This window comes from Poecilia latipinna, unplaced genomic scaffold, assembly GCF_001443285.1.
Source record: "Poecilia latipinna isolate Pla-1442-1.1 unplaced genomic scaffold, P_latipinna-1.0 Scaffold1405, whole genome shotgun sequence".
Taxonomy (NCBI): Eukaryota; Metazoa; Chordata; class Actinopteri; order Cyprinodontiformes; family Poeciliidae; genus Poecilia; species Poecilia latipinna.
Window position 1 is genome coordinate 1 of NW_015114021.1, and position 12815 is coordinate 12815.

The following is a 12815-nucleotide window of genomic DNA, read 5'->3' on the forward strand; positions in this document are numbered from 1 at the left end:
AGCTACTGGCATTTTTGGGTTTTCTCTCTGGTGCTCTTCCTCCTGCTGAGAATGAGGTAGGAATAAAATGTTACCTGGACTCTATGCCTTCTTTTATGGGGAGTGTGACTTAAACCACATATTTCGTGAAGCCTGCTTCTGATTGGCCAGTTTGCACCTGGCGATGACTCTTTCCCTCAGAGCTTCTGATTCAGAACTTAGACTGATGGGCCTGTTTAGATGAGCAAAATGGCTTGGTTTGCATCTTACAGTATAAAAATCTAATTCCTGTGTAGAGGGCCTCCATGATTTTTAATTTTGATTTCATGGAATGTGTCCTTTCTCTTGGTGCTTTGCATACATTTAAATGGTGATGGCCTGGGTTCTGATGCTATTCTTAAACAAGATTAATTATGGGCCCCAAATACAGGATGTCCAAGTATTTGCACAATCATGTGTCCTTCCCACTTCTGATAAGCTGGTGTCACTGACTTTAAATGTTTACAAATCTAACAGTATGTGCAATAAAAACTGAAACAGAAACATTGGTGAAGGGCCACCCTTTGGAAATGACTCCAACAGTGGGAAATCCTGCAGGAGGTCATAGAAGAACATCCAAAGTACCTCCAGGAAACGAATCATAGTTAAACATGGGGTGGTGTAATTTTATTTTAATGTTGTTTACATTACCTTTTTTTTGTAAAAGTGGTGACATGAGAAGCAGGAAATGAGATTGAAGACTCATTACAAATTTAGAGGAATTTTGAAGCAAAACTGTATAATTTTATTGGTAAAATCGATTAGAGACAAGCATCAATCATCCATGTATAGCATAACTTATTCAAATACATGAAAGCAGTTATTTACAGGCTACTGATAAAGTTCATATTACTATTAAACACATTTCTATTTACCAGTTAATGTACAAATTGAGCTGTTATGATGCCTAAAAATCAGTTATTCACTTTATTATTGCTACTATAAGCTTTTACTGGAAGTTGATAAAAAAAACAGGATTCTTGTCAGATATTAAATACAACCTCAGATTAAACCCTACAAATGAGAACATGCTCATACCTCTGGAAACTTTTCACATTTTGACACATCAAAGCCACAAACTTTAATGTATTTTGAGATTTTTATGTTATAGACCACCATAAACTACATATTTAATAAATTGAGTCCACCTGTGTGAGATCTAATCTCAGTGTAAATCAATTTCTGCTTCTGGCCTCAGTGGTTTGTTAGAGAACAGGGAAGAAGCTTAGGTTCAAAATTTAAGGGTTAAGTTCCAGATTAAAGTCCTGAACTGTGAAACATGGCATAATTATCCTCTGGGGAGACTTTTTAGTCAACAGGGATGAGGATAGTATTGTTAACAAGTCTGAGATACTTAATGCAAAAAGTGTCTGTGTTTTGGTTTCCTGCAACTTGGTGTCATTTCAAATGCTAGAAAAATAATTACTTACCAATAATGATTTGTTATTTGAATTTAACAAAAAGGTAATGGCAAATGAAATCCAATGCTGAAAGTGCAATCCCTTAATTAAAGGAGTGTTGAAGACATTACAGTGGAAACCCATCTGTTTGAGGTTCAGTATTTGTGGATTTTTTTTGTAGAGATAATCAAAAAATATTCAAAACAAAATGTAGCTTGAGAGACTGATAAAGCTGCATGTCGACTATTTCAATGCTACTTTAGACGCTATTGTGTTGATAGAGAATACCTTACCATCCCTCTTAGGGTAAGCACAAGTCAACAGCTGCTTAACCTTCAATCTTTCTGGCATAAACTGTGTTTAAAACACAAAAAAATCCACCTCTTCCACCTGCTTTATCCCGACTCTTTTCCCACTACCTGCAACCGCACTCCGCCACCTTCATTTCCTCATAAAGGTATCTGATAGTGATGCGCCCGTTCTCTTTGTACATGACCGTTATGGGGTCCAGTTTTATGGGCACGCAGCAAGCCATGTTGGCCTTCTTGGGGTCCCTGAGGTTCAGCAGCGTCTGGATGATGGCGTGCCTCGACGGGGTGGACTCGTCCGTCAGCGGGTAGGAACACACCCCTCGGCACTCGAAGGCGTCGTACTCCGGGGGCGCCACGATCCAGCTGTTCCAGCCGATGTCTTTGAAGCTGACCCTGAGCGAGGTCCTGCGGCAGTACTCCCCGTCCGCCTTCCGTTTTGTTCGCCGCGGGCGCCGAACGCGGGGGGTCTCGCGCGGCGCTCGATGGCCTCTGTCCCAGTCGGCCCCCGTGTGAAGGAAAGGATCTTCCTCATGGAGGGCCATCTCTCTGAGCTCTTTCTGTCTCTCCCTCCTCCTGCTGTTAAAGTCATCTGAGAAGATTATTAAAGCAGCTGCGGAATCGTCTCCGACAGACGCGCTCATGTTCAGACAGCCCGCTCCCTCCTCTGCTCTGTCGCAGGCCTCCCTGTCCACCGCTACGTCGAGTGCTGTCGCGCCACGGCCCGACTCAGTCCCGCTTCGAATGGCTGCCGTCACATCAAACGTGGCCCACGTGCTCTGCGAGGCCGACACGTCTTCGCTGTCCAGCGGACGTGAAGACGAGGTGGAGTTGTCGCCGTTAGCTTCGTAGACTTTGACTGCGGCTTTGAAACTCTGCGACGTTACATTTGACCCGGTGTCTGGGAAGAAGAAGAGCTGCAGCTCAGCGGTGATGATCTGTTCGTGGCTCGGGATGCTGACGTTGAACTGCAGCCGGAACCTTGACTTAGGGCCGATTGTCATGACATCTATTAAAGATACCAAAAAAAGTGTATTTATTTTTTTATTTAGTCTGTACAAAAAATACTAAATGACATTGTGCATTTATTTTATTTATCAAACACATTTATTTACTTATTTAGATTTTTATAAAGAAACATATACAATAAAATGAACAAATTAATCTCTTTTTAAATAGACAAAAAATAATAAGCAAGACCATCTGAAAATATTTATTAATTTGTAGATTAAGCATGAAAATAAACAAGCAAGTCAATAAATATTTCAATTTTTATGTTGAACGATTTTTTCAATAATTTTATGTTGAATTTTTATTTTATTTTAATTTTAATTTTGTTTTAATTACTAAATGAGTAAATTAAGAAGGAAATTGGTGCCAAAGTATGAAACCAAATAAACTCTTAAGTAAATATTTAAGTATATATTTTTTTGCTTGTTTACAGAATTCCAAAGACAGCCATATACTTCTTTAATGTTTTGCATTTCTAAATAACCATTTCTCAATAAGTATTTCAGAAACCCAGAAATACTTATTTATTTGTATTATAGAGAAGTAAATAAATAAATATTCATTCCATTTATATTTATTTTGTACTCTTTGTAACTCTTTGTATTTTTACCATGTTAAAATTGTTTTAGGTGAGGCTTCTGACTTTTTTAAAACAAAGTTTATATCAATTGAGATTTGGTTCTAAAACATTTCTTAAACTTTTAAGTTGGTAACAAATTTAAAATGAAAAATATAAACAAAACAACGAAAAAACACTCCCAGCTCAATCCCACACTCCAGAATAACAGCTTCTCAGTTTGCAGCTTCCGTTGCCCCTTCACCTTTCACCTCCACTTATCCTTTTTTGACCTTACTTTGCAATTTACTTTCATTAATTTAACAAACTTCTTCCATGCCAGTATTTTCTCAGAGCAAATAATATTCTCCTAACTGTGTCTAGCAACAACAACAAAAAAAGACCAACAACAATGGTGACAATTCACTACATCTCCATTTTTCTGGTCTTGTTTGCATCACAGACGCAGAACGCGTCATCACTGTTGGTACCTTGGACGGCGAAGCTTCGTATGACATCAAACTGAGGGACCGCCGACCTGTTTGAGGAGTACTTGTTGTACAGCTCCACCATGAACTGAGAAGGTGAGATCTTCCGATCCTCCTGTGGAACGTCTGAAAGGTTGAGTTGCCTCAGGAAACCTTCCTTCATGCTTTCCAAAAAGTCCTCCATTTGTGACTCCTTGTCTTCTTCCTCCAATACATCCTCATACAGCTCCAAGCGGAGCCTCTCCAGATCTTCGCTTTGGGAGTTGTTACTGAGAGGCTTGCAGGTGCAGGAGGCGATGGAGACCACCAGAGTCACGCACATCTGGAGCAGGAAGGTCCCGGATATCTTCATTTTGATAAAAGAGTTTTAGCAGGCGACGACTTTGGCTTCTGAAGTGAGAGTTTGCGGTTGGAAAGTTTGAAAACAGCGTTCCCCGGCACAAGAATGACAGTCCTGTTATCCGCTCCCATGCTCCAAGAGTAAACAGAGGGCCTGGCGTCAACCGAAAAAAAAAGTATCTTGGCCTGCTTATCACCATCATTGATGCCTTTTTAAAGCTCCGTTATCTTCTGGAGGCTGTCTGCTAATGAAGACACTGTAAACACTCCACAGTGATAATGAGGGAAGCACTGGAAAATGTGAGGTTTTTGACAAGCGGACATTTCCACATAGAGCCTTTTTCCCAGCTTCATATTCACATCAACCAGAGAGAAATAGCTGGAGGAACATGGCACCTCATAACAAGTTCCAACTTCTTCTTCTGAAAAGTGTGTTGAAACACAGCAGACGGATCAGGGATTAAGATGATGAGAAGATTAAAACAGTTCAGGTTATAAACGGTATCTTGAGCCTCACAGACAAAAAGTCTAAAAATGAAAAGAGTACGACAGAAGCATAAACTAACTAACCAATACGGCTTTCCAGCTAGACTGACAGGGTGACAGTGAATATATTAATGGAAACGCACAAATTTTGCTTTTCAATAAAATGTGCTGGTGCTACGATGAAGTGTTTTTCTGGGGGTGCGGGGGCCCAAATCGTAATTGGTTAATTTAGCAAAACTGCTATGGAAACACTTTTTTCTACATCACACGAGACACATTATTACAGGAAGTAATTGGAGGATCAAGTTTTTTTAATGACTTATTGCATGAATTAACTTAATTACATTTATTATTTACACACAGAAACTGCAAAATAGTTTTTTTTTTTTAAATGTTAGCGTTATATTGACAAAGCTTTTTGCACACGTATCTAATGAAAACGCTGCTGTAGAACACATTCGTTTTAACATCTCATAGTAGGAGAAATGCATGCTACAGATAAAAACCTCATAAAAGATGGCCACCCAGGTCAACTGAGAACTCATTTCAGAGAAGAAACCAAAAGGCTCATTATAATTCATCAGAGCAGAAACATGAGAAAATGGGCAAAACTTTATGGCGCAAGAGTACACTGTTGATTCTACACCTTTGATCCCAATATACAGGTACTATTCAGATTGAATTATTTAAATGATTTATTCATTCTGATCAGATGAGACTATGACAAAACTTTTTGGCCTACATTTGTTTGACAGGCAAAACTAACTGTCCTCGCTTTGAAAACAACAACCTCAATGTTATCAGCAGTTATGGACTGTTGCACTATCAGCACATCGGATGGATTTATCAGTAGATGGAGGTTTTTGTGAAGGACGCCTCTCCCCTTACTCTTGTCACTTAGTACTTGGTTCATGCTGAGCTTTTTAAAAATGCTCCCAATGGGGCCTTTTCAAGATTTTTGTAAGTTCCCCTCTATGGAGTTATTCATTCGTGAAAGGAGACAACAAAATGCACTGGCACAAGTATAGTAATTACTGCAGGCATGGAGGAAAATTTAAGTGAAAAAAAAACAACAACATGAGAAATGCGGGTGGTGTCGTATGTCAACACCTCAGTGGAGTTGGCCCCTTCTTCAAATTAGACAAAATTGGTGTCAGTCAACTCGACTACGTTTGTGCAGCAAGCATTTTTGTTTGTGCTGCTTTGGCTTTGAAGATATTAATGAAAGTTTAAAGGTCAAAAGACCAATTTCACTGAGGTTTCACTGTAACAAGATTTGATTGTCTCCAATAATTATGTATTAGAAGGAGATTGTTATTGCAGTGAATATATTTAAATAAATTAACCTACAGATATTCAGATTTTTTTTATTATTTTAAAACAGACCCTTGTTTTATGTTTTTAATCTAAAATGATTTACAGATTATTTCCATTTAGAATTCAGGCTGCTACATTTCATTAAAAATATCTTGTATTTATTAGATTATTCTTGTTTTTGCATTTGAATGCAAAAGAACCACAAGAGATTAAATTTAGTGTCCCACACTATGCCGTGCTGTCTGTACTAATAAAGATTCACTCAACTCAGCATGCAGGGTGCTTAAAGCTAAACGTGAGTTTGACTTAGTTTTGATTACTTAGTTAATAATTACCTGACCAACTGGAGTGTTCATAAATAATTCAGTTTAATTCTGGGATACTAGAGAAGATCCTTAAATATATTAAATATTGACAATAATCTTGAAAGAACACAGTTGTGTATTGGGAAAAGAAGCGATACAGCAAATCACACCTTTGATTCCAATACTAATGAACTATTCAGAGTGGAAACACATCAAAAGCAATATGCACATTTAAAAAATTGCAAGAATTGATGTTTCACAAAACTCAATTAATTTTCCACATGTAGATCCACATTGCACAAGCTGTTTTTTTTAGTCTATTATATAAAACAATAGTGTGACTAGAGCTTCATGCTTTCTTTCAATGAATGGGCTTCAAGCTGGGGACATTGTGTAATTTGGGTTTATGATTTGTTTTAAATATAGTTTTAACAGATCTAAATTCACAAAAATATTTATATTTTCAAAAATCCCTAAAAAATATAGATAGGAATAAACTGCATACGCTTTGTTTCCAGATTCACACTGTAGTTCCAAACTGATTTGTTCAAATGAAAAAAACAATCACAATCCTCACTTAATTCATAATAGTATATTTAAAAAAAAAGATATTAGAATTATTAGCTTTACAGTCATCAATTTTATGTAACGTCAACATTTACCATTGACTGTATATACAAGTCAACCTTTTCTTCCATAAACTTACCATATAATCTGTTCAAGTATACACGCTACTGTAATACAATTTAATTACACTTTATAGTCACATACTTGTGAATACATACATTGGACATTTTAGTTATTGTTTAAAATCCATTATTATTTTACACATCAGTACCTGTACAAGTTTGTTTATGGGCTATATTTGAAAGGAAATCCGGAACAGGCGCACCAAGTTTTTCATTCCTTAGTTCACCGGCTTGCACAGCAGAGGGCAGCATCACACCGTTTTCCACCCCAGGACTCAGACGATGCAACCACATAAACATTAACATGCTTGAACAGTCAATGGAAGACCATCCTTTACACGAAAAACACGGAAACAATGCTATTGGAGCTGGTTTTAAGGAGATTGTGATGCATTATTCATGATAAAACAGCACCACGCCACAGAAATGACAACAGCTTAACTTGACACAAGTTGAGCATTCTGCAGCTTCAGTTTCTGATACTCTCCATAAGGTTGCAGCTTGTCAGCTTGACTAAAGGTTGAGTTCTTAAAATGAAAGATGAAAGCCAAGAGAGGAAAGCTGCTGAAATCCAGCTCGTCTTCAACCACACACAAATGGGTAACAGTGGAGTTTCCTGCACAGGGTCTTAAGTGACCCTTCAAAAACCCGGTCCACTTGAGTTAAGGCCTAAAGTTTGAGCTAAGACAAAATCACTTTGGATATTTTGGCCAAAAAAAGAACCCTCATCAACATCCAGGAAGCCAACAAAAAAGATTTGAACATGTTTTTGAAGGGAACCGCCTCAGCCTTTCTTTAAGGAATGTATAGATATAAATGAAATCAGAATAAGTGATAAACATTAGCTTTAAAAACTGTTAATAGAGCAGCATGCTTTAAGGCAACGTTCAGTCAGGTCAGAAAACAAACAAGAACAATTATGATAAAAAAAGAAAGGCCATTTCTCAGTTCTTCCCTCTGACGTGGTTTCCTGCACATTCAGCGTCAACAGTACAGACTTTCTCTCTGTTTTTCAATCATCACACTTCTTGGAGGACTGGGTGGTCCTATCGACAGCCGCACGTATCCACGGACATTCCAGGGTAGACCTTCAGAACCATGTTTCTATCCGGGTCCAGGAAGAGGACACTGAGGGAATTCATCTTGTCTGGAACGCAACATGGTTCCGGGATCCCTGGGACGATTCCTACAGCTCGGACGATACTCTGGATGGTGGCATGATTAGAGGGATGTGCCAACTAAAGGAATCAAGTGTAGAAAAAAGCAGCAATTAGCACTTAACTGAACAGCACAGAATTCCCAAAATAAGCATCTAAAATACACTATCACAGCTGGGGGCAAATCAAGGATCTGTCTTCTTCCTCTGTTCAGCAACAGGTCAACTCTTGGACTCAACTGGCATTACAAGAAGTTCTTAAGTCTTAAATACTTCCTGTTGATATAATCATCGCCACCCTACCACCCAACAGATAATTGCTTAAATAATAAACCTCTAGAGAGACTTTATCTTAAAGTTCCCATGACTTACTTTAGGTATGGGGAATCCACATGTCCCGGCACAGTAGTAGGCATCAAAAGACTTTGGTGCCAACACCCACTCACTCCAGCCAATATCAGTGAAGTCCACTCTGAGGTAGCGTCTGGAGCAAACCCTGGGCTCGCTCCACTGTCTCCTTCTCGCCTTTTTCATTGTCCGTTCATCAAAATTTAAAACCTGGGGCTTGTTCATGGCCTCACTGCCCACCTGACCATGCTTTCTCCCATTTTTGACTTCAGCTTTTGCTTTAGCTGGGAAGTACGTGTTTTGCCAGAGTTCATGGTTTTTCAAGGTGCTGAAATGAACCTCTGGAATGTCATTGGTTTCAATCTGGAGCTGTAGCTCTCTCCGGATCCTTGAAGCCGAAGTGGAGGCTGATGCATCGTCCCCGACAGGAAAAGGCCCGTACCTCTGAAGTGACAAGGCGACACTGTTTGGCTCGTCTATAGCTTGATCGTCAGCATATACCAGAATGTATGGCAGGTTGGCCGGAGACAGATGCTCATGGCTGAGCGGACCTCTCTGTTGAATCCCCACATCAACCTCCACAGTGATTACAAGCTCATTGACATCCTTGGCCTGTCTCACCACTGTGGTAACATCTCTGGTTTGCCAAGAGCCTTTCTTTAGAGACATAAGACTAATGTTTCCAAGAGGTATTGCAAAACCCAAATTTGAAGAAGATCCATAGAAAAGGAGCTGTGAGGAGGGCAAATGCCGGACTCCGATGGTTAGGTGACGAGGCTTTCTCAAATGCCATGGCCTCTGATGGTGACGGGGCCTCTTGTTAAGGAAGTGGAAAGAGGCAGAAAGGATGATCTCTGAGTTTTGAATTGAAGACAGATTGAACTGGAACAACTCTTTGCCGTGCAAAACTCCTGAAAGAAATGAAAAGGCAAATCAGCAGGATGGCAAGAAAATTCTCATCGACTTGAAAATCACATGTGACAGCTAGTGTTGGATTGATTACCGGTGTCGAAATAAAAAGGTAATGCTTTCAAAATTACTACATTTTTCTATAGCACCATTCATATGGTTTAAATACTTCTTAACGACCTGCCAGAAAAAGTCCCAGACTGACAGCTGTATCGAGTTAGAGAAAGAGCAAGGGATCGATTCATAAAGCACTGCTATTCTCCTACCTGTTACTTAGCACCGCCACCCAGCTAGCTAAAAAGACTAATCGACTTTTCCCTCAGAAAGAGACATTTGGCACTCTGGAGAAATTCCACCCCCCAAAAAACACACAGAGAGTCACGGTGCATAAACTAAAGGAGCATCCTCCACCCCTCTGAAAATCAAGACTAAGAACACATGTGTTTAGAGCTGCTTTTCAACCATAATAAATACATTGACCAACATATTTCCTGTGTGCCGATGATTTTAACTCTTGACAAGATTCAATGTCTGTTAGTGGTATTCACAATTGTTCAATGTATTTTGTGTTTTTATGTTTTTGTGATGTAAAGCTCTTTGAACTGCCTTGTTGCTGAAATGTGCTATACAAATGAACTTAATTGAGTGATGCAGGTTACATTTTATTTTTTAAGCAGCAGCAGGAATAATTGTTACTGTTTAAAAATCTGATAAAGATATATATATTTTGGTTTACATTATTGCTGTAATTGTAGTAGCAGTATTTTAACTTAAAGTTTATCACAAGGTGAGAATCTAACGGACCCATAGCTCACGACAGCTGATGCTGCTCTTTCTTAGCTGCTTTTTTCATTTGAGACAAAGAAACACAATCAAAAATCTCTTTTCACCTCAAACGGATATGCTCTTAATCAGATGCAAAACCTAAAATGAGCGCTTCCTGGAACCTGTTATCTGTTTTATCTCGTCCTTTGTCATCTCTTCTGACAGGTTTGCGGTAAATGAGAAACAGTAACCAGAGAAAAACCCCACTCACCACAACATGTTTCTCAACACATCTGAGCAGAGCGGCATGGAAAATATTAAGTGCTGCACGGTTAAGTGCTTGCCTTATGCATGACCAAAAACCTCATCCCTGATAGCTATACTCTTGAAGTTCAGCCTCGTCTCCCGCACTTCCACCACAGTCTGAAAGACAAACATTGGACCAGTCCAGTAGGTCTCTCGCAGGCATATGGAAGTGCTTATTGGAGAAAAAGTTATTCCTGAGGCTTTACTTTTTTTTTTTTGGTGTGCAGCCGGTGTCTGGCTGTGATAATAGGCGCTTGTCTAACACCTCGGCTGCTACATCTACTGAGGAGGTAACAGCATTTGACTCTTTAAGTCGCTCTGTTCAGTAAATCATAACGCAGTTGGAGCACTGAGGTGAAGACATGTAGCCCGAAGGGAGGCTGGTTACTGCTGTGAGATGGGCGGTACATCAACACTCAGTGTTCACGGCCATAAAATACAACAACGAAAAAAAACAAAACAAAAACAACTAACTTTCCACAAAGCATTTTGATTTCACCTTTAAAGTCCAACTTGACCCTTTAGGTTAGTACTTTTATCCTTTAAAGTGAATGCAATTGTGCTTAACACACCTTTTAATTTAAAAACTAAAACCCAAGATGAACTTAATTCTTAATCTATACTATTTAAAGCATAATTAAGAATAGATGCTTGAAAATATATATTTCACTTATTTCTGGAATCTTTTTAGTATGTATATAAATGATTTGCAGCTATTTTTTTCCTGGGTGTGATAAATGGTCAGATTCATGCTTTGTCATTTAACTTTAGTGTACTTTGATGAAATTTTATACCACAAACACAAAGTAGCGCAAAAATTGTGAGGTGGAAGGAAAATAGTGCTTGGTTTTAAAATAGTTTTTACAAATAAAAAACTGAAAAGTGTGAATTTTTATTTACACCAGCACTCTCTGGAGCTTTGAGGTGACACATGTTGTGAATTGGTGCTGGATAAACTAAACTAAATCGATGCAAATACAGCTGCAAGTCCTTTAGGACTACGCCTCTACCTGCTTTGCACATCAGGAGACTGAAACTAAGTCAGACTGAAAAACGAGTATCTGTAAAGAGAAATTTTAAAATTTTGCCACAGATTCTTACTTGGATGTAAATCTAGACTTTGACTAGGCCGTTGCAACACATACTTTTGGGCTAAACCACTTCGTTGTACCTCTGGCTGTATGTTTAGGGTCGCTGTCCTGTTGAAAGGTGAACCTTCGCCCCAGTCTCAAGTGTTTTGAAGCATCCGCAATATTTTCATGCATTCAGCTCTATCCGACGTCCCCACAGTGTGCTGCCACAGGTGATATCGGGTCAGGATTTAGATCTAAGCCAAAAATATCAAACTATGTGGGATTTCTATAGAGACCAGGTTTGCTTAGAGCACCAGTCATAGTTGTCCAGATCTCTGCAGCTCCTCTAAAATTACTATATGCATCTAGTCAGCTTATTTTTTTTTTTTTTGATTGATGCCTGGTCTGTCAGTCAGTTCAACACTAACTGTGCTAATTTCCATTTTTCAGATAATAAATTGAAAGTAGTTAGCTTGCACTACCTGCCACTTTTGCCTGTTTTCCCTGTCTAAATATTTTTTTAAATGCATTTTTAGTTACCAAGACTTCATAATCCATCGTACTTGTTGTTTCTGTTCAATCTGGAAAGACTCAGATGGAGAAAAAGGAACAATTAAAAGATTTAATGACAGGAATGAGTAACAGTTCTTTGAGCTGATTTGAGCTGAGATTTGATGTGAACTCGATGAACATCCCGATAACCAATTAGGGATGCTCTCCCCCAGGGCCCGACACTGGTGGTGGAGGTCTGGAAAGGGTGCTATCCTGGAGAGCCGAAGGATGTGGGTGGAGAAGGGGAGGTGGTGGATTGAACACAGCTGGGAACCGGCTGACGACTTGGGTGTGGATCCTTTTATGCAGAGCTTGATTGATGATTGGACGCGCCGGGTGAGGACCAGCGCTGAGGTCGGAGATGAGCATGACGCCGATGGACGAACGGAGGGGGCGGAGTCTTCCAGCTTGAACTTTCGCTATTAGCTCCATTTGTTTTGTTTCTTTATTCTGGATATTTAAAATGTTTTACAGATCCGCTGTTATATTATATTTGTTGAAAATGATCTCAAATGACAATATTACATTTTCTCGCAATAATTTCTGGGACAGTTTATCGTCCAGTAAAATGCGTTCCTGCGGCAGGCCTGTCTGTGACATGTTCAACGCTTGGAATATTTGCATTAATCTGCTTTAGATTTCTCCCTGATGTGTCTGCTGTGTTTGGTCTTCATGATGCTGGTTTTCCTCTAAAGCTGCCTCTACAGCCATCACAGAGCCAGTGGAAGGATAAATTAAAGCTCCGCGGAGCCTCAAGCGGCCCTCGCAGCCAAGCGCCGCTCAAGCCTA

General features: G+C 39.4%; 2 protein-coding genes across 2 annotated transcripts in view; both read right to left on the minus strand.

The window, feature by feature from the left end:
* Positions 1 to 635: 635 nt before the first annotated feature.
* gdf2 (growth differentiation factor 2) lies at positions 636 to 6165 on the minus strand. The gene is made up of 2 exons (XM_015056782.1): positions 3785 to 6165; positions 636 to 2735 (listed from the first exon to the last, which is right to left on the minus strand). Exons 1-2 carry the CDS (start codon positions 4131 to 4133, stop codon positions 1834 to 1836), a joined length of 1251 nt encoding a protein of 416 aa, XP_014912268.1. The 5' UTR covers positions 4134 to 6165; the 3' UTR covers positions 636 to 1833.
* Positions 6166 to 6805: 640 nt separating this feature from the next.
* The window catches only part of LOC106962381 (growth/differentiation factor 10-like), a 12944-nt gene continuing 6934 nt past the window's right edge, over positions 6806 to 12815 (minus strand). The window contains exons 2-3 of the mRNA XM_015056781.1: positions 8446 to 9332; positions 6806 to 8155 (exon numbers count right to left, since the gene is read on the minus strand). Coding sequence (XP_014912267.1) covers positions 7964 to 8155; positions 8446 to 9332 — 1079 coding nt within the window. The 3' untranslated portion in view covers positions 6806 to 7963. The remainder of the gene's footprint in view (positions 8156 to 8445; positions 9333 to 12815) is intronic.

What these genes read in the sequence shown, in the direction of transcription:
- gdf2 (XM_015056782.1), bottom strand. Translation starts at nt 4,133, where the DNA reads ATGAAGATATCCGGGACCTTCCTGCTCCAGATGTGCGTGACTCTGGTG. An exon ending in ACGAAGCTTCGCCGTCCAAG is followed by an intron (nt 2,736 to 3,784) that starts GTACCAACAGTG and finishes TATCTTTAATAG; the next exon opens with ATGTCATGACAATCGGCCCT.